A 20,488-nucleotide genomic window follows, 5' to 3' on the forward strand; every position below is an offset into this window, starting at 1 on the left:
CTCTCTCTCTCTCTCTCTCTCTCTCTCTCTCTCTCTCTCTCTCTCTCTCTCTCTCGCTCGCTGCTCTGTTTGCTCAGCGGCAGCATGCGGAGCCTACAGTCCCCCACCTCTCCTACAATCCCTCGTTCTTTGCAGGGATGAACAGCTTATGTTCTCTGCTGTGCATCAAGTACAGGTAGGACAGACAAGACTCCCACTGGCTTGTTTGGTTCATGTCCAAAACTTCAAGTTTTTGTAACTTTAGAACAACCTTTTAACCTCTTGCTGTCTTTCTTTCTCTTTGTGTGTGTTTCTTTTTACTGGATATGGATTCTGTTTCTTACCTCCTTATCGCTTCTCTTGCGAAGTGATAGAAAGAGGTAAAACCTGTTTACAGCTCTCAAACTGCAAACAACTGGCAATAATTCACCCTGACAGTCTGGGGTTCTTTGTTTACCTCCTAATTTGCTGTGTAATGTTTTAAATGGACTTCATACAGACTGTTTTTGTTAGAAAATACACCGGTAGAAAATGTTCCACATGGATTACAGGAGTAAGACGTCTACAGGTTTATATTTTTCATAATATAATTTGTAGAAAATATTGCTAAATCTCACAAAAACTGCTTTAGAGGGCAGTTTTTGATGATTAATGATGATTTAGTGAATTATAATTATGAAAATAATAATAATTAAAGAATTGTTAAATATGAAATGATTATTAAAATGATTAATTATTATACTTTCAGATAAAACGTAATTATTATTTATTTATTTAAAAAAATGTTATATGGTTTATTCTGAAGTATGTATAATTCGTTTTAAAAAAAAAACAATAGCTGTGTTTAAAAACAATAGCTGTGACTTTAAATATGTGGATCTAAATATGAGAAGTAATTCACCTAAAAATTAAAACATCCTCTTATCATTCACTTACTTTCTCATGTGGAACTCAAAAGGAGAAGTTCAGCAGAATGTTCAAGTTGTTCTTTCTCTACAAAAGGGGATGAGAAAAAAAGTATGAATAAAAAAAGAACAGTTTGGACATTTTGCTTTATATGCATTACACAGAAGAAACTCGTACAGGTTTGTAAACACATTTTATTCAAGTGTGTTGACACTCTACAGAGTGTGTGAAGTGTAAGGCTGGAATCTCTGTTTGGAGTGTTTGATTTGCTCTTTGAAAGGAGAGTTCAAAGTTCATCTTGATCCTGTCATATGTACCCAAGGGCATGTCTGTTTACTCTGGTCAGGATTTTTACCTAAACCACACCTCATGGAAACTTTAGAGAAGTTTTGAATGGTTATTACGTCACTTGACTGTCTCTCCTTGTCTCTCTTTTCCGCAGGAGGTGTTTCCAAACGGCTCATTTCTACGTCGAGGACAGTAATTCGCCCAAAGTTGTGCCCAATGAGAGCATCCCAGTCATCCCCATCCTAGGTGTGCATTTTTTTACTGATATCAGATTAGTGAGACACTTACATTTGACCTAAAGACACACTCCACTCTGATCCAGTGTCAGGTGCGGAAGAAGTCATTGATAACGGGTGCCTTGATATGATCTAATGTCGATAAAGTGTTGCAAAACATTATATGCATGTGTTTTTCTTGCTTACTTTGAATTATGGGTAAATAGTTGGATTACATAAGGTTTTTAGTGCCAAGACTGAACAAAGCTGTTGTCTCAGCGTGTGTTTGTGTGGAATAGACTCTAATTCTACACTCTTTATAGACAGTTTTTCTGTGCGATTAGTGCAGAATCTAAAAATCCATTGCTTTATTGATTTTGACATGAAGAGGCTCCAATCAAGTTTTCAGTTTCTGGAAAACAGGGAGGAAAATGTGTGTGTGTGTGTGTGTGTGTGTGTGTGTGTGTGTGTGTGTGTGTTGCTTTCACTAATACTGTTTGAAACTCCTAGCCCAAAAGGCCAGGGTGTACTTATTTTTCTGCATTCCACTCCATCTCGAACACAATCATGTCTGCACATACTCAACTGCGGATGAGTGTGGACAGATGAGTTCTACACATGCTCAGTACCACCGATTGGATTTGGTCTGTCTCAACATTCACGTCACGCCCGCACTGTTGTACGCAGACTGTGTGGAGAGTGTGGACAGACATCAGCAGACACTAATGATGATGAAAATTACATCATTGCAACAGCGCACTGTCAGTCTCGGAACATGGGCAGCTGAAGAATAGTTAGAAAAGTATTAGACTTCCTCCCAAACCATGCTACAGGCATAAATAATACCTAAAATCCTACTACTTACTATACTAGGTGATCAAGCTTGATTATGATTTTGACCTGGTGTACAATAAAATGGACAAACAAAAACCTATAGTACCCAAGTCTAATCATCGTAATATTCACTTGGATCAGTTAGTGACCACTCAGAAGACCCTAGCAATGCCTGACAACCACCAACAATACCCCAGAAACCACCTAGCAACAAAGTAGCACACACCATCAACATCTGAGCAACTAGTTTGCTAGCAAAGCTCTAGACACCACCTAGTAATGTCCTGACCTCCCACTACACTACACCCTAGCAACTACTCATAATATTCCAGCAACTTCCAACCAAGTCATCCATAACACCTCATAAAACATTGTTGCCCCCACCCACAACGCACTATTAATGCCCTGACAAACACCAGCAGCTACCCACAGCACTCTAGCAATGCCCTAGTAAACACTTAACATTATTCTTTCAAACCATTTAGAACACTTCAGCAACCACATCCTCAACACCCCATTAGTACTTTAGAAATCAACCTCAACACTATGTTAACGCCTTAGCAATCACCTAGCAATGCTCTGACAACCACTAACAATATCTAAGAAACTACCTGGCTTACAACATCCTGAAGCCACATATCAATGTACTGACAACCACCTGCCACTACCCACAACATCCTAGCAACCACAAAGCAGAGACCTAGCAACCATCCACAGCACCCCAACAAAACCCAAGCAACTGTCTGGCTAGAAAACACCTTGAAGTATCCTGACAACAACCTGCAACTACCCACAACCCTCTAGCAAAACCACTTAGCTACACTCTAGCAGCACCCTGGCAACCACCTAACAATACCCTAACAACCACGCATGACACCCATGTTACTGTCTGGCTAGCAACACTCTGGAAACCACCCAACAATATCTTAACAACCACCCACGACACCCAGGCAACAGTCTCACTAGCAACACCCTGGCAACCACCTAACATTGTCCTAACAACCAAGCAACTACCTGGCTAGCAACACCCTGGCAACCACCTAACAATATCCTAACGACCACATATAACACCAAGGCAACTGTCTGACTAGCAACACCCTGGCAACCACCCAACAATATCCTAACATCCACCCATGACACCCAGGCAACAGTCTCACTAGCAACACCCTGGAAACCACCTAACATTGTCCTAATAACCAAGCAACTACCTGGCTAGCAACACCCTGGCAACCACCTAACAATATCCTAACAACCACGCATGACACCCATGTTACTGTCTGGCTAGCAACACTCTGGAAACCACCCAACAATATCCTAACAACCACCCACGACACCCAGGCAACAGTCTCACTAGCAACACCCTGGCAACTACCTAACATTGTCCTAGCAACCAAGCAACTACCTGGCTAGCAACACCCTGGCAACCACCTAACATTGTCCTAACAACCAAGCAACTACCTGGCTAGCAACACCCTGGCAACCACCTAACAATATCCTTATGACCACATATAACACCAAGCAACTACCTGGCTAGCAACACCCTGGCAACCACCTAACAATATCCTAACAACTACCCACGACACCCAGGCAACAGTCTCACTAGCAACACCCTGGAAACCACCTAACATTGTCCTAATAACCAAGCAACTACCTGGCTAGCAACACCCTGGCAACCACCTAACAATATCCTAACAACCACGCATGACACCCATGTTACTGTCTGGCTAGCAACACTCTGGAAACCACCCAACAATATCCTAACAACCACCCACGACACCCAGGCAACAGTCTCACTAGCAACACCCTGGCAACTACCTAACATTGTCCTAGCAACCAAGCAACTACCTGGCTAGCAACACCCTGGCAACCACCTAACATTGTCCTAACAACCAAGCAACTACCTGGCTAGCAACACCCTGGCAACCACCTAACAATATCCTTATGACCACATATAACACCAAGCAACTACCTGGCTAGCAACACCCTGGCAACCACCTAACAATATCCTAACAACTACCCACGACACCCAGGCAACAGTCTCACTAGCAACACCCTGGCAACCACCTAACAATATCCTAACAACCACCCACGATACCCAGGCAACTGTCTGACTAGCAACACCCTGGAAACCACCTAACAAAATCCTAACCCTCACCCAAATCACCTGAATAGACTTCCAGGCTACCAGCACCATGGCATCTACCTAGAAATTTCGAGACCAGTGTTTTTTTGGAATGGTGTGCCTGTGTTTTTAATAAGATGATTTTCTGGAATGGCTGGCCATGTCATATTTACAGTAAACTGGATTTGATGAGTGTGCGCTACACTGAAGAGTTTGTTGAATATAGACACAGTATAGCTGTTTGAGGAAATGTGGTCTTGACGAGTTTGTTATGGGTCTTCACGGGTTACCAGAGAAAACAAGTGCTGTTTATCTGGCCCATCTGCTTGTGCACACACACTTTTTACACACATATACATTAGCCTTTAAGGTTAGAGCCAAGAAAATGGCTTCCTCTGACTGGCCTGTATCTCACTTTAGCTCACTGCCTTTATTTGTGGTTGGGTAAATCATTAGCAGAGAGCGTAGTGGAACAGAAGTGGACAGTGTGTGAGTTTCATGGTCTGAAGGTTTCAGGTCCGGGTTAGTCTGTGTAGTGGAACCCAGATCTTAATGCAACAAGAGCAATTGATTCACTCAGGCTTTCCAATAAGTACTTAATTGGAACCAATTTTCATTGTTACATTGTGGCACGGCTCACAATAATGGTGGCACGGTGCCCTCAATCCAATTTGGGCATCTGTGTTCCAGCTTGGCGAGGGCTGGCCTCGGTATTTACAAAGATCCATTTAGTGTGGGCAGCAGCCTCTCTCTCCGCTGGCTCCGGCTCATATGGCGCTTTGAGTTCACTGTCCTTTCAAACATGGGCGCGTTCCTGCTAAATAGGGCCTTCAATTTCTGGCTGAATTTCCCAGTTAGTTTCTGGCGTCCATGGATGCCAAAAATGGTTTGTTAGCTGTATTCAGTTGTAGGCATTTTTAGACAAAGTCAAAAGGTGTGTCTTTTCTTTAAAAAATCTAAAAATAAATACATGAAAAATTAAATATGTATAATGTTACAAAAGATGTATTTTTCAAATAAACGCTGTTCGTAAATGCCTTCATAATGGGTCCTGGAAGAAATGCATTACATTTTCCATTAATATATATATATATATATATATATATATATATATATATATATATATATATATATATATATTAGGGGTGTAACGGTTCACAAAATTCACGGTTCGGTTCGGTTCAATACACTGATGTCACGGTTCGGTTCGGTACGGTTCGGTACGTTTTAGATACAGCAAAAAGAAAAAATTGGCAGATAAATTTCCTTGATTTTTTAAAAAATGTTTTATTTATTAAAACTAACAAAGTATGTGTTTTTTTTACATTGAACAATGATGGAGCTATTCTTTACCCATCTTCTATGGTGTTTTCTTAGCAGCATACTGTATAAAACAAAAATAGCTCCTTATAAAAAAATTTTTTAAAATTAAATGTAATATTGTTGTAGTGGTTATGAACAAATACAAAGATGTAACTCTTTTTATATGGAACTCTATAACTCTTTCATAATCCGTGTGTGTTTTTACTCAATTGGTTCTCTATTTGGGCTTATGTTTTTTGGAACAAAGCAGGAATTACGGTCTGTCTGAAATGGGCTCGTGAAGGAATATTGTAATGGGGCTCAATTACATTAAGCATGTTCTTAAAACCTGCGTTTTCCACTACAGAGTAAGGTCTCATATCCGCGGCTATAACGTAAATGCACCATTCGCTGCGGTGATGTCCGTATACGGAGCCCGGGACGTCACCTGTAGGAGAAAAAAAAGCAATCCGTGGCGACGGTTTTGCAATCCGTCCCCTCAGTTTATAAACCGTACTCACGAATTCATAAACTGTTCACTCGATTTAACAAATCGTGCCCACGGATTAACAAACCGTGCCCACGAATTTCCAATCCGTGCACTTAGATTTTGTAAACCGTACCCTCGGTTTTTGAATCCGTACCCACGAATTCATAATCCGTGCGCACGCTTTCGCAATCCGTTCCCTCGGATTTGTAAACCGTACTCACGGATTCATGCAGCAAACTCCTACGTGTTAACATACAGTTTTATTGAATATTATTATGTGGAATAGGTTTACAGCAAAGTGTCTTAAGTGATTCTCTATCAAGTGTAGTACGAGGTGGAATACAAAGATTTAATAAGAAAGATGCGCATTAAAATCTTGTTCAATTGCTGATAATCTATAATAGCACTTGATTATTATTGTGCAATAAACCTGGCATTGTGACTGACTCTGGAGTAATTTTTTCCTCTTTTGTAAGTTATTTTGGATAAAAGATTCTTATGCATAACCTGTTTAATAATATATAATAATGATACAAATAAAAATAAAGTTATTTTTTATAATTTTAATTTGTAGGCTAAATAAATGAGTACAAGACAGTAAAAATATTTGTCATAAAATAATTTGTGAATTGCTTTATTTTTAAATAACCTTTGGACAGTTTTGGAAATGCTTGTGTACAATTCTTTCTTAACATGAAGACTTATTTTTGTGATTTTATTATACTAAGCTCCACCCACCTCACCCCACCTGCCGGAGTTAGATGCATGTTTCACTGTTAAGTGTAAAATGCGTGTCAGTTTTCAAATCCGAGGGAACGGATTGCGAAAGCGTGCGCACGGATTATGGATTCGTGGGTACGGATTCAAAAACCGAGGGTACGGTTTACACAATCTGAGCGCACGCATTGGGAATTCGTGGGCACGGTTTGTTAATCCGTGGGTACGATTTGTTAAACCGAGTGAACAGTTTATTAATTCATGAGGATGGTTTATAAACTGAGGGGACGGATTGCAAAACCGTCGCCACGGATTGATGTTTTTTCTCTCCTACAGGTGACGTGCGGGGCTCCGTACCGAGCCTTCAGCGCGTACTGAGTGAGCGAGCGCCTGCTGAGTAGCCTAACATAAACATATAAGTTGGTGTTTTTTTTTCTTCGGGGGTGTCAGGGGCATTGCCTGTTACGTCGTTTGGGTTATTGGGCTACCTTGTTGAACGCATAACATTATATTTCACACACCTTTTTTATTTTCCAAATTTAATTAATTAGTCCAACGAACCGTTCGGTACATAATGCGTACCGCGTACCGAACCGAAAGCCTCGTACCGAACGGTTCAATACGAATACGCGTATCGTTACACCCCTAATATATATATATATAATATAATAATATATAATATATATATATAATATATATATATATATTATGCAGCACAACCATTTTAAACAATAATAGTAAGTAAGTAACAAGAGTAATAAGAAAGGTTTCCGGAGCACCATCAGTATATGAAAATAATTTCTAAAGGATCATGTGACACTGAAGACTGGAGTAGCGATCACAGCATACATTTCATCTTAAAAAGAAATAAAAAATAGAAGTCAGTCATTTTACATTTTAATAATATTTCACAATGTTATTGTTTTTATAGTATTTTTCATTAAAAGCAGCAATATATTATATTATATTACATTAATAAAATTAATAAATCATTGAAGAAATAATTAGTCATTAGTAAACAATTTTAGTCATTATAGTTATTACTATTAATTATATGTTCTTTATAATTTTATACTGTAGTTGTTAGTTTGTTATACCCAAATTAAATAACACTGAAAATTAAATATCACTGAAAAGGTTTGCAGAAGTCAAAATACTGGATTTTATTTGAAAAGGCTTACTATCCATGACATGCAGTCATGAGGGTCTACATGGCTCTTCTCTGTGATATTTCCTGTGGTATGGGTCTCTCACGATAAGACGACAAAAAGTTGAATGCATCTCTTGTTTTTCTCTCTGTTTCAGATGATATGGAGGCCATCCCCGTTAAACAGTTCATCAAGCATGTATCAGACCTCTACTCCAACAACCAGCACGGCTTCTCAGAAGGGTTTGAGGTAAGATCTTCACAGGCGTCCCCCCTTCTTTAATTCTTCCCTCTCAGTGAACTCCCTCAGACTTTTGTAAACACAGGTCCCGTCTCATGTGCTTCCCCTGGCCTCGCTTCAGCGGTTCTGTCGACAGGTTCTGGTGTCTGTCTGTGAACAGCTGGGCCGGGATCCCTCCGCGGAGGTTTGTTATTTCTGGCAGGTGGCTGTACAGGACAAGCCAGTTGAACTCAGCCTGTGTGAGAATGAATTAGGCCATCCGAACATTGGCATCTCTTTTTACACCAAGTTTTTTGGACTCCCTCTGTTGTGTGAGTGTGAGTGTTAGTGCGCTGCAGAGGCCAGAAAACCACAACAACATTCTGTCATACTAATGTGACGACAGTTTGAACGAGGATGACTAGTAATTAGTTATCCATTGAGTCTTGGGCCCCAGCGTCTGCTTGTGCTGTCAGTGGCACGGCTGAATGTTAATGAATGATCTGAGATGTTCAGCCCCTGATGATCAGAGCTGCATGTACACACACACACATGCTGGCTTTTATGTTCCTCTGTGGATCAGGATTCAGAAATCTTCCAGACCTTTGGCTGTGCCAACATTACAGATTTTTTTTTTCTCATTCTCGAGCTGTTACCAAGCGGAAAGGAGGGACCACAAAACAATTTTAACTTTAATTGCATTTTATTTAACATGATTTATATTTTACCTGCTTGCTTGCTTATCTATCTATCTATCTTTCTATCTATTGGTCTATCTCAGTGGCTCAGTGGTAGAGCATTACGTTAGCAGCACAAAAGGTTGTGGGTTCGATTCCCAGGGAACACATGTTAAAAATGTTAGCCTGAATGTACTGTAAGTTGCTTTGGATAAAAGCTTCTGCTAAATGCATACATTTAAAGGCACACAGGTAGGTTTTTTTTTTTTTTTGTTTTTTTTTTTTTACCAAGGTTCAAAATCTGAGATTATATGGAGCAAAGATTCCAAAAGAATTATGTTTTTATTTTTATTATTTTTTTTTTTTTGTAAAATCACTTCTTTATTATATTTTATGCATAAATTGTACTGATATTTCATGAATCTGTGGCCCAGATAATTCCAATTAGTTTTTTGTTTAGATACTAATAAAAATTAAGAAATCACAAAATAAAAACTTTTAATAAATTTAAATTAAATTAATATATGACAGCGTGTTATGGTATGTAATATATATGTGTGTGTGTGTGTGTGTGTGTGTGTGTGTGTGTGTTTGTGTGTGTGTGTGTGTGTGTGTGTGTGTGTGTGTGTGTGTGTGTGTGTGTGTGTGTGTGTGAATGTAGCCCATGTCGTAGACCAAGCCATGTTGTGATGCAAAGGAAAATCTTTAAATTCAGTTTCAAAGTAGGTCTCCTACTTTCCTTCCTTCAGAGGAGAGAGTGAGAGGAGAGAAGGGGAGGTGTGTGGGTCACTGAGGTTCCTCTGAGGGCCTCCCTTGGCTTCTTTGTTCCATGGTGGCTTGATTGACGCAGGAAAGTGCCTCTAAAAGTGAGTGTGTTGATGGACATTGGGAAGTGGTTCCAAAGGGGGTTTCTGGTGCTGCTTCTCCTCAATGGATTCCTCTATGGTTCCAAAACCTTCTCTCTCGCCTCCACTACAGAAAAAAGGGAAAACAATCGAGCAAAACCCTTTTTGGATGGAACCCATCAGGCCCCTGACAAGTGGTTTTGTGCAGCCTGGGCCGAAAAAAGCAGCGGCTGGTGTGGCAGCGATCATGGGAGCCAGGGAATAGAATTGGCTAGGCCTGGACAGGCACAGGGATTACGTGCGCCCCGGGTATGAGTCTTTTATAAGAGGGAGGGAGAGAGAAAAGCGACTCGAAGGAAAAAAAAAGAAGAGGACACTTGGGGAAGTTTGGCATTCAGCTGAAAATGAGAGAAGAGTGAATGGAGAACGCCAGAGAGGAAGACAGACCAGAGTTTGAGAAGAGTAGTGGAGCACAGGCTTATTTACTTTCTTTTTCTTATAAGACTTCTTAAAGGAGTGCTTGACCCCCAAAATTCATCATCCAATCAATTCCCCTTGCAACTTGTTTTTTAATGCAAGAAAATAAAATGGGTTTTGTTAAATGGGTTTCAAATTTTAAATACGAAATCACAGGTCACACATGAATAGCATTGACAGTCATGCACTGTCCTCTCATAAATGTTGACTTTTTATGTATCAGTTTGATGTCTTATCATTTTATGACCCTGTGATGTATTAGCTCTTCAGTCTCTCTGAGTGCTAGTGAGGTTAGTTCAAGTGCAGGTGTGTGTGTGTGTGTGTGCGCGTGCGCGTGCGTGTGTGTGTGTGTGTGTGTGTGTGTGTGTGTGTGTGTGTGTGTGATGAGAGAATTATTGAAAACAGCCCCTGGCAGATTTTCAAACAAGTTTTTTTGCAGTGCAAACACACAACCAACTAATGCATACACTGCCAATTCTTATGTCCCGGTACATCACTTAAAGGTGTCATATTACGCTAAAAAGAACATTATTTTGTGTATTTGGTGTAATGCAATATGTTTATGCAGTTTAAGGTCAAAAAAAAACAAAAAACGTATTTTCCGCATGCTGTACATTATTTTCGCTTCTCTATGCCCCGCCGTTCTGAAATGCATTTATTTTTGCAAAGCTCATTGCTCTGAAAAGCGAGGTGTGCTCTGATTGGCCAGCTGTCCAGTGCGTTATGATTGGCCGAATGCCTGAAGCATGTGATGGAAATGTTACGCCCCTTAACACACTGTGATGCTGTGTACAAGACAAAAACAATATAACCCATTATAAACGAGGCACTCGTTGAATCTAGTGTGGACATAATTACTGATTATAATGACGTATACTGTCTTTTTACATGTTGTGTATCGCGCTGTGTAAACATAAAACCATGTCTGCATTTGTGATCGGTGAAAAAATAAACAAGCGCTACTCTACACTGCTCAAAACTCGCGTTTAAAACATCAGAAGCAAATTCTTTAAATATGAAAACGTACTTACAGACTGTGAGTTGGCCCACTTTATAGAGACAGACCTCGTATTGTAGGCTACTCTCCCTGGAAACATCCCTTGTACGCCGTAAAATGTGCTGCACATATTTGGGTTGAACTGTTCTGGAACAGTGTTGTGAATACAACTTAACCACTGATTTCATGTCCTCTTTTGGAAGGCCAGACAAAGTAGTTCCACTTTTACCATGAAACACACAGTGTCTCCACGGCATGGCGGCGACGTTAACATCGATCATCAAAGTTACGCCTTCTTTCCTTGCGTGAACATTTGGGCAGCGTTATGCAAATCTTCCCACATTGTGATGTAGATATGTTGGGCCGTGTTAGAACGAGACGTTTTAGGAGGGAGTGGTTGACTCGTAACTTTGATAAAGAATATCTCTTTGGATTTGAGACTTTAGTCTTTGCAACTGTAGAGATCTTCTTTATGCACTAAGAGCTTGTAACACTCCAAAGAGAAAGAAAACATTTAAATTGCATCATACGACCCCTTTAAACATCTTTTTTTGTTGCATGGTGTTAATAGAATGTGTCAAGTGCTCGTGTGTTTATTGAGCGATCTGTTAACAAGCTCAGGATGTTAGCTTTACATGCTTATATGCAAACTAAAACTATTGTTCATGTTAATGTACAGCAGTTGTCTATAATATTGTATGTCACATGATGTTATATGTATGAACGTCATTGCATTATAAAAGAAAATATTACACTAAATTATAATTAAGCTAAAAAGTAGATTAATATAATTAATACTGACTTTTTTCTGTTTTTAGTTCGTTTTTTTGTACGATACAGAATAAAAATGAAATTCACTATATCTCATCTGTGTGTGTTTGTGTGTGTGTGTGTTATAGGAGGTGCAGCGCTGCACAGCAGACATGAAGATCACATCAGAACACTCCAATCATCCTGACAACAAGCACAAAAACAGATACATCAACATCATCGCCTGTGAGTCTCTCTTCAGAAAATGCACAGACATCCAAATGTCTGAGACCACTTGCTTCTGTTTCTATAATTTAGCATTTTTAAATAAAAATTATATTATCAGCATCTAATTTCAGTTCAAAAATTAAACATTTACACACACTACTTTTTTGAGTTAATACTTTTTTGCTTAAACAAAATCCATCATTTTATTTATTAAGGATGCGTCCAATTGAATAAAACTGATAGTAAAAACATATATCATGTTACAAAAGATTTCTCATTCAAAACCTGCTCTTCTGAACTTCCTATTCATCAAGAAATTCTGAAAAAGTGAAAAAGTGTATTATAGAATAATTTTTCGAGTAATAAATTTATCGAGTTGCAAATAAATACATTGATTTCTAAAGGTTCATGTGACACTAAAGAATGATGGCTGCTAAACATTCAGCAGGAATATAAAGATATTAAATCAGCACAGTAATATATAACATTTTTAAACATAATACAAGTATTTTAAATACTACTTACCGCAATAATAATAATATATCACAATATAACTTTTTCAGTGTACATTCTCAGAATTAGGTTTGTTCCTATGTGCTTTAATGACAGCAGCACTTGAGTTTGTTCAAAACTGTTACAAAGAGCATCTTGCATTTCAGTGAAGGCAATATTTTCCATATGGTTTCAAAATCTTTATATTTGCATTGACTCTAGTTCTGAATTCTAGATTTTGGCTGTGGACTCTGACTTTTGTACCCAACTTTAGTTCAGACATTACATGAATCTCACTGTCCATTTCTTGTTTGTTTTTCCCTCCAGATGACCACAGTCGAGTGAAGCTCAGGCCTCTGGCAGGAAAAGACTTCAAACACAGTGACTACATCAATGCCAACTATGTGGATGTGAGCGATGTGTGCAGAACACATATTCCGTATACATAATGACTTTGACTGTGTGTGTGATGTATATTTCTGGATCTTTCTCCTCTACAGGGCTACAATAAACCCAAGGCCTACATTGCAGCTCAGGGTCCCCTCAAGTCCACATTCGAGGACTTCTGGCGGATGGTGTGGGAACAAAACACCTGCGTTATAGTCATGATCACTAACCTGGTGGAGAAAGGCAGAGTGAGTTATCATGTCACAGCCGTTACAGTTTCAGAAACATTAAATAATCATTTGTTTTATATTGCCTCTTTTGTTTTCTTTCTGTGTGTGTCTCACAGAGAAAATGCGACCAGTACTGGCCGACAGAGAACAGTGAGGAATACGGTAATATTGTGGTGACTGTGAAGAGAACCAAAGTGATGGCGTGCTACACACTCCGCGTCTTCACTATCAGAAACACAAAAGTAAGGAAGGTAAGCAGCTTTTTTATTTCTCCCCTTACACTCCTCCTCCTCTACTGCTGTTAATTTAAATCAAAATCAAGTGACGGGAAAATGAATGGGATTGATGTACCAACAACAAACTGTATAAAATTAACCTTAATGGGGAAAAAAGCATACAATAAAATATAGATTTATGTATTAGAAATGACTTTAGCAATGAATAGCTTATGCCAACTTTTATTTAATTTAGATATTTTTTGAAACACATTAGCAGAAAAGGAGTTAACTGATTTTTTTTTTTTTCATAAAACTGAAGTATATGGAAATGGAAACTAGAAATGTCACTGTTTTTCTGTATGTTTTCAGATTTTAGTACATGTAGGTATTAGTTGACACTGTATTATTAAATAACTTCTCTTAATTTATGTTTTGTTAAATTTGTCAATCGAGTAGATCTAAAAACTCAACCCTTTTACTGGGAATTTATATGTAAACTATCAAAATTTCTGTATAAGAAGCACTTTACAGTTTCAATTGTTTGCTCTTTGTTTTGTTTTTTGTTGTGATTTTTTTTTGTTTTGTTTTGTTTTGTTCTGATTTGTTTTGTTTTGTTTTGTTATGATTTGTTTTGTTTTGTTTTGTTTTATTGTGTTTTTATTTTATTTTTTTATTTTTTATTTTTTTTTTTAGATTTTTGCTTTGCTTTGCTTTGTTTGTGTTTTGTTTTGGTGAGCCCTGACTGTTCTTAAACTGCAGTTTGGTAGACTACTATGAGACACATTTAGACTGTTTTATAAGCATTTATGTTCTCAGCTCATCAAACTGGAAAAGGCACATCTTTCACAGAAAGATCCACACAGTAATTACACATGGTTTGACCTGCTTTCCTTCACCTGGGAGAAGGATTGTGGAGGGTTTGGTCATTAAAAGCCAGAGGAAAAACTCTTTAAGAGGCTTATGCAAGGTCCTGGCCTTCACAGCATCAGTGAGAGTGATCTGCTCTCTCCGTAAATCTCTTTCATAGAGTCACACCAAGGCCGCTAGCCACTATTTTACAGAAAATAAAAAAATTTATGTATGGTAATGTATGGTAAAATAAAATAAAATAAAAAATAGAAAGCTGACCTTCTGCTTCTGTACAGCATTATCACACATCTTCACTGCAAGTTTGAATGAGAAGATAGAAGGATCGATCATGGGTTTTTATGTTTCTTTATCATTAGATACAATTGCATATATCAGTGTGTACTTTTTTTCAGAAAAAAAAAATACTTTTCGCTCTACTTGTCAGGGTGAAGGTTTCTGAAAATATCCTCAAATATAGTAAAACAGGAGACTTCAAAGTGACTTGTGGACTATTATCTCTAGTAAAAAAACAACAACTAATACATAGGTTAAATAATGCAGATAATATTAAGGCTCAGTGAATATGCAATGCATTTTCCGTTTAGAATGAAGTCAGGGTTAAGAAAGCCAGTCCCTGTTTTTATTTTTATTTTTTTATTTTTTATTTTTTTTATTTCGTTGTGTTTCGTTTCGCTTTGTTGTTTAGCATTGCTGTTTTGTGTTGTGTCTTGTTCTGGCTTAAATTATAAAACAGTCTATGTTGTTCTTCTTTGTTCTTTTATGTTGAAACGGTCATTTGTAGATGTAAAACTTTCACCTGTTTGTGTGTGTGTGTGTTTGTTTGCAGGGTCAGAAGGGTAACACTAAGAGCCGTCAGAGTGAAAGAACAGTATTGCAGTATCACTACACTCAGTGGCCGGATATGGGCGTCCCTGAATACACATTACCTGTGCTCACCTTCGTCAGGAAGTCCTCTGCCGCACAGACTCCAGAGATGGGCCCCATGCTTGTGCACTGCAGGTAAAACACACACACACACACACACACTGGCTGATAAGATGGCTATAGAGAGCAATAAACAAACTGTTTTATATGCTATTAATGTGTCTTCTTCAGTGCTGGCGTGGGCAGGACAGGAACTTACATTGTGATTGACAGCATGCTGCAGCAGCTGAAGGATAAAAGCTCAGTCAATGTACTGGGTTTCCTCAAACATATCCGAACTCAGAGAAACTACCTGGTCCAGACGGAGGTGAGCCACCAGTCTGAATCTGTACTGTTTGTGGAGGTCATATAGGATGTCTCTTTACCTCTCTGTTTGTCTGTCTCTGTGTGTTTAGGAGCAGTATATCTTCATCCACGATGCCTTGATGGAAGCCATTCTTGGGAAGGAAACAGAGGTGCCCTCCAGTCAGCTGCACAGTTACGTCAACAACATCCTGACGCCTGGCCCAGGGGGCAAAACACGACTTGAAAAGCAGTTCAAGGTGGGGATTATCTCTTTCCTTACGCCGTCACTTAGACAAGCAGTCTGTCTGTCAGCACTTATTACAATGCATGACACATTCTCTGCATATCAGAAGAGATTTGATTTTTAATGCATATTTATGCAGAGAAGAATTTTGAACCACAAACTGGTTCATTTTTATCGCTTGTTGCGCTATCATTTCAGACACTGTGACTTACAACCGAAGCTTGACAGGTTCTGTGCGGGCAAAATGTGTGATATGTGGCTCGCTTGAGTTTCATGAGTTTATAAAATATTTTATTGAGCCCGAAATTCTCACATTTTATGGTTCTTTTTGGTTCGGATCCAATACCTGAATATAGATCAACATTACATTTTATTTGGTAGGCTACAACTGCAGGACATATTTCCTTCCTCTTAAATCTCCAGGTTGCATTTGTAGTATGTAATGATGTTTATATATAAACATTGATTGTTTTGTTTTGTTTTGTTTTGTTTTGTTTTGTTTTGTTTTGTTTTGTTTTGTTTTTGTTTTTTGCTTTGCTTTGATTTGCTTTGTTTTGCTTTTTGTTTTGTTTTGATTTTTTGCCTTGCTTTGCTTTGCTTTGCTTTGCCTTGTTTTGCTTTGTTTTGCTTTGTTTTGCTTTGTTTTGCTTTGTTTTGCTTTTTTGCTTTGAATTGCTTTGAATTGCTTTGCTTTGTTTTGCTTTGTTTTGTTTTGTGTTTTGCTTTGCTTTGCTTTGCTTTGTTTTGCTTTTTGTTTTGCTTTGCTTTGCTTTTTTGCCTTGCTTTGCTTTGCCTTGTTCTGTTTTGCTTTGCTTTTTTGCTTTGAATTGCTTTGTTTTGTTTTGTTTTGTTTTGTTTTGCTTTGCTTTGTTTTGATTTTTTGCTTTGTTTTGGTTTTGTTTTGTGTTTTTCTTTGCTTTTTGTTTTGTTTTGTGTTTTGTTTTGTTTTGCTTTGCTTTGTTTTGTGTTTTGCTTTGCTTTGCTTTGCTTTGCTTTGCTTTGCTTTGTTTTGCTTTGCTTTGTTGAGCCTTGACTGTTCTTAAACTGCAGTTTGGTTGACTGCAACGAGGAACATTTCCTTGCTTTTAAATTCAAAATATTGACATTGTCTTTTGCGATGTTTCACACTACTTTGAAATAAAGAAAAAGTAATTAGTTCTACTTTATGTTCAGTTGGTGACTCAGTGCAATGCAAGATTTGTGGAGTGCTTCAGTGCTCACAAAGAATGCAACAAGGAGAAGAACCGCAACTCTTCTGTCGTCCCATGTGAGTAACATAACCTCATTTAAATAAAATAGCACATCTGATTTATTTGCTGTGTATTTGTTGAGTTATTATGGTTTACTGTGGCATACTGATGTAATGTGGCCACTCATTGTTAATCTTTTTCACATACCTTGGATTTCTCTGACAATTCTTCTTGCCTGATAATCTAGTATCCAAACTGCAACACAGCTTTCAAAATTGAGCTAACAGTTAGTTTGAGCTAATGAAATCACATCACTGACCAGCTCTTGTATTCTGCACCCTGATTGGCTGTTTTTGTCCCTCTCAGCGGAAAGAGCACGTGTTGGTCTCGCACCATTGCCTGGGATGAAAGGCACTGATTACATCAATGCATCTTATATAATGGTGAGTACCCATCACCCCCAGTACAACTAAGCATTAACCTGTACTGAATTTAGCATGCAGTGTTCTGCGGAAAACTTCAGTTTTATGGTCATACGAGTGAACATTTGCTGTAATGTTGGATTTATACGCTACCTGTTGCATACCTAAAGCCAAGAATAACTTATTGCTCCTGTTGTTTATGGCACGTTTACGTGCTACGACTAGGGTTACTACCGGAGCAATGAGTTCATCATTACCCAGCATCCCTTGCCTCACACCACTAAAGATTTCTGGAGGATGATCTGGGACCATAACGCTCAAATCATCGTCATGTTACCAGACAACCAGGGCCTGGTAGGTATTCAAGAGCATCTGCAAATTTCCTGTTTGACTTGAGTGGTGTGTTTCCTCTAAAGAGGGAAACTCAAGTGAATGTTATAGGCAGTGCAGGGAGATATGACAATGGGTTGTAAGAGCATCAGTCTTTCTGAAAGTCTTTAATTACTCGGCGTTGATGTTCACTCACGTTTGTTGCCACAGGCGGAGGATGAGTTTGTGTATTGGCCGAGTCGAGAGGAAGCCATGAACTGTGAGGCGTTTACAGTCACTCTCATCAGTAAAGACAGACTCTGCCTCTCCAATGAGGAGCAAATCATCATTCATGACTTCATCCTGGAGGCCACACAGGTCTGTGTCTTTGGAGGGAAAGATTTCATTTCAAACTGCATATAATATATAATTCTATATATATATATTTAATCTAATATGGTTGTATTGTTTTAGTTATATTATTATATGATTTATAATAATCGTAAACTTATTTGTAATGTTTTGGATTTAAACAAGACTTGATATATAATTAAGTATACATTTCTTTTAATATTATGTTATAGAATATTTCAAGATTTTAAATAAAACAAAATGTACAACCTTTATTATAAACATTATTTTATCAATTTAATTATGTACAGATAAATATTATATATATTATATAGAAAAATATAATATGATATTGTATATAATATATTTTGGGTACCATCGGTAAGAATTGTTTTTTTTTTCTCTTATGCTCACCAAGACTGCATTAATTGCATAAAAAAAAACAGTATTGTTATTATGAACTATTATGATAACTATTTTTTATTATTTTCAGCATCATTAAACCATTTATCAGTGTCACATAATCCTTCAGAAATCATTATTATGCATAAAACATTTTAATATTCACTATTCAATGCTGCTTAGTATTTTTGTGAAAACTGTGATAAATTTTTTTCAGGATTCTTTAATCAATTTAATTACAAAAACTGCATTTATTTGAATAGAAATATTTTGTAACGTTATACTGTAAATGTCTTTACTGGCATTTTTGGACAATTTAATGCATTGTTGCTGAATAAAAATGCTAAAAATGAAAAATCCATTCATATGCGCACAAACTGACAGTCACCACTTATAAGCTACTATTAAATATTGTAGAAACTTAATTTTCTGTAAAGTTGCTTTGTAACGATTTGTATTGTAAATAAACTTGAATTTAATTGAACCGAATTTTAAAAAAATCTTACTGGACCCAAATGTTTGTACAGTACAGTATATGCACAAATAGTCTATATACAAGTTTATATAATATAATAACATTATAGTATAAGTAATGTAATAATATTTATATATTTTTTTTACTATTGAAAATAATTATCTCTCTCTTTGGTTCTTTTACTTTTTAGGATGATTATGTTTTAGAAGTTCGTCATTTTCAGTGCCCAAGATGGCCAAACCCAGATGCTCCCATCAGCAGCACGTTTGAGCTCATCAATGTCATTAAAGAAGAAGCCATGACCAGAGATGGACCCACTATAGTGCATGATGAGTGAGTAATGACCCTTTATTTTTAAAAAATTACAAGTTGGCTCAGAAAACCTGTTGATTCTCAGCATTTAGTGGAAACTGCCTCTGGTTTATAGAAACACTGGTTCCATCACAATATTAATACAGTATATCAAGCATCTGATATAGTATGTAGCACATCAAAACTGGAACAATACAACATTTTTTCATGCTTTGTGAATTGAGGCGTGAATACTTTCTTTTTGTATCTAATGAAAGTATGCAAATTGAGCCAAATTCAGCCTTACAGATTCCCAAACACAGCTTTTTGGCCACTGCTTATCTTCAGCTCGTTCGAGTGAATCACTGGAGGCTTCGAGTTCAATCTCAATTTTCAGAGTGGCACCAAAACACCTTCCGTTGTAGAAACTCAAACAGTTCAGATTCTTCCTAGACATAAGAAGCTCCCCGGCAAACACCAGGGAGACGGCGAGCGCAGAAATAGCTCCACAATAGAGGCAGATCTTTGCTTCTGTCAACAACTTCTGCAGGAGGAGCGTTCGACAGACTAGCGTATCTGTGGCTGTAATGAAGACGATGCTAATTAAGACAGCTCTTAGGGGTGATACCATAGTAACATTACGTATTTTGAAAAGCTAAATTAGCCCACCATGTTTATCAGATGAGGCAAGCAGGCCTCATTACCATAATGAATAAACATGAAGGGGCCGTTGTCAGTCGTTTTATTGTAAAGTGATGTCAGTTGATATTAAGGAATACTCGTTAGGACTAATTGGATCACAGCACCTTAGGCTGTCAAACAACAGAAATAGTACTGAATTCTATTCTTGTAGAATTAAATATGGAGTTTATGGTGGGAAACGTTGCACTGCTGTCAGAGAGAGAAGGAAAAACACATTGGAAATGTGCGCGGGCAAAAGCATGTCTTTGTTTTGTGTTGCTTTGCATTTTTGTTTTTTGTTTTGCTTGCCTTTTTTGTTGTTGTTTTTATTATTTTTTTTGCATTGTGTTTCTGTTTTTTGTTTTGCTCTGTGTTTTTTTCTTTCTTTCTTTCTTTGTTTTTATGTTTTGTTTTACTTTGCTATTTTTTTTTTCGTTTTTTTTTTTTTTTTTTTTTTGCGTTCTGTGTGTTTGTTTGTTTTATTTTTGTCCAAGATGCTTCACTAAACATCTGTTTGTCTGAC

The 20,488-nt window shown here is 37.7% G+C and overlaps 1 protein-coding gene across 2 annotated transcripts in view; it reads left to right on the plus strand.

Annotated features, from left to right (window-relative positions):
* Window positions 1-20,488, plus strand: part of LOC113055120 (receptor-type tyrosine-protein phosphatase gamma-like) — a 230,418-nt gene that overhangs the window by 207,650 nt on the left and 2,280 nt on the right. Inside the window, exons 14-27 of one of the 2 annotated variants that reach the window (XM_026221120.1) lie at window positions 1,328-1,419; window positions 8,159-8,250; window positions 12,116-12,212; window positions 13,014-13,096; window positions 13,187-13,321; window positions 13,420-13,545; window positions 15,218-15,390; window positions 15,487-15,622; window positions 15,711-15,857; window positions 17,018-17,111; window positions 17,401-17,477; window positions 17,682-17,810; window positions 17,997-18,143; window positions 19,184-19,326. In XM_026221120.1, the coding sequence (XP_026076905.1) occupies window positions 1,328-1,419; window positions 8,159-8,250; window positions 12,116-12,212; window positions 13,014-13,096; window positions 13,187-13,321; window positions 13,420-13,545; window positions 15,218-15,390; window positions 15,487-15,622; window positions 15,711-15,857; window positions 17,018-17,111; window positions 17,401-17,477; window positions 17,682-17,810; window positions 17,997-18,143; window positions 19,184-19,326 (1,671 nt within the window). Of the gene's footprint in view, window positions 1-1,327; window positions 1,420-8,158; window positions 8,251-12,115; window positions 12,213-13,013; window positions 13,097-13,186; window positions 13,322-13,419; window positions 13,555-15,217; window positions 15,391-15,486; window positions 15,623-15,710; window positions 15,858-17,017; window positions 17,112-17,400; window positions 17,478-17,681; window positions 17,811-17,996; window positions 18,144-19,183; window positions 19,327-20,488 lie in introns of both variants that reach the window. The other variant, XM_026221119.1, reaches the window with a different exon arrangement.

This window comes from Carassius auratus, chromosome 36 (assembly GCF_003368295.1).
Source record: "Carassius auratus strain Wakin chromosome 36, ASM336829v1, whole genome shotgun sequence".
NCBI classification, from domain to species: Eukaryota; Metazoa; Chordata; class Actinopteri; order Cypriniformes; family Cyprinidae; genus Carassius; species Carassius auratus.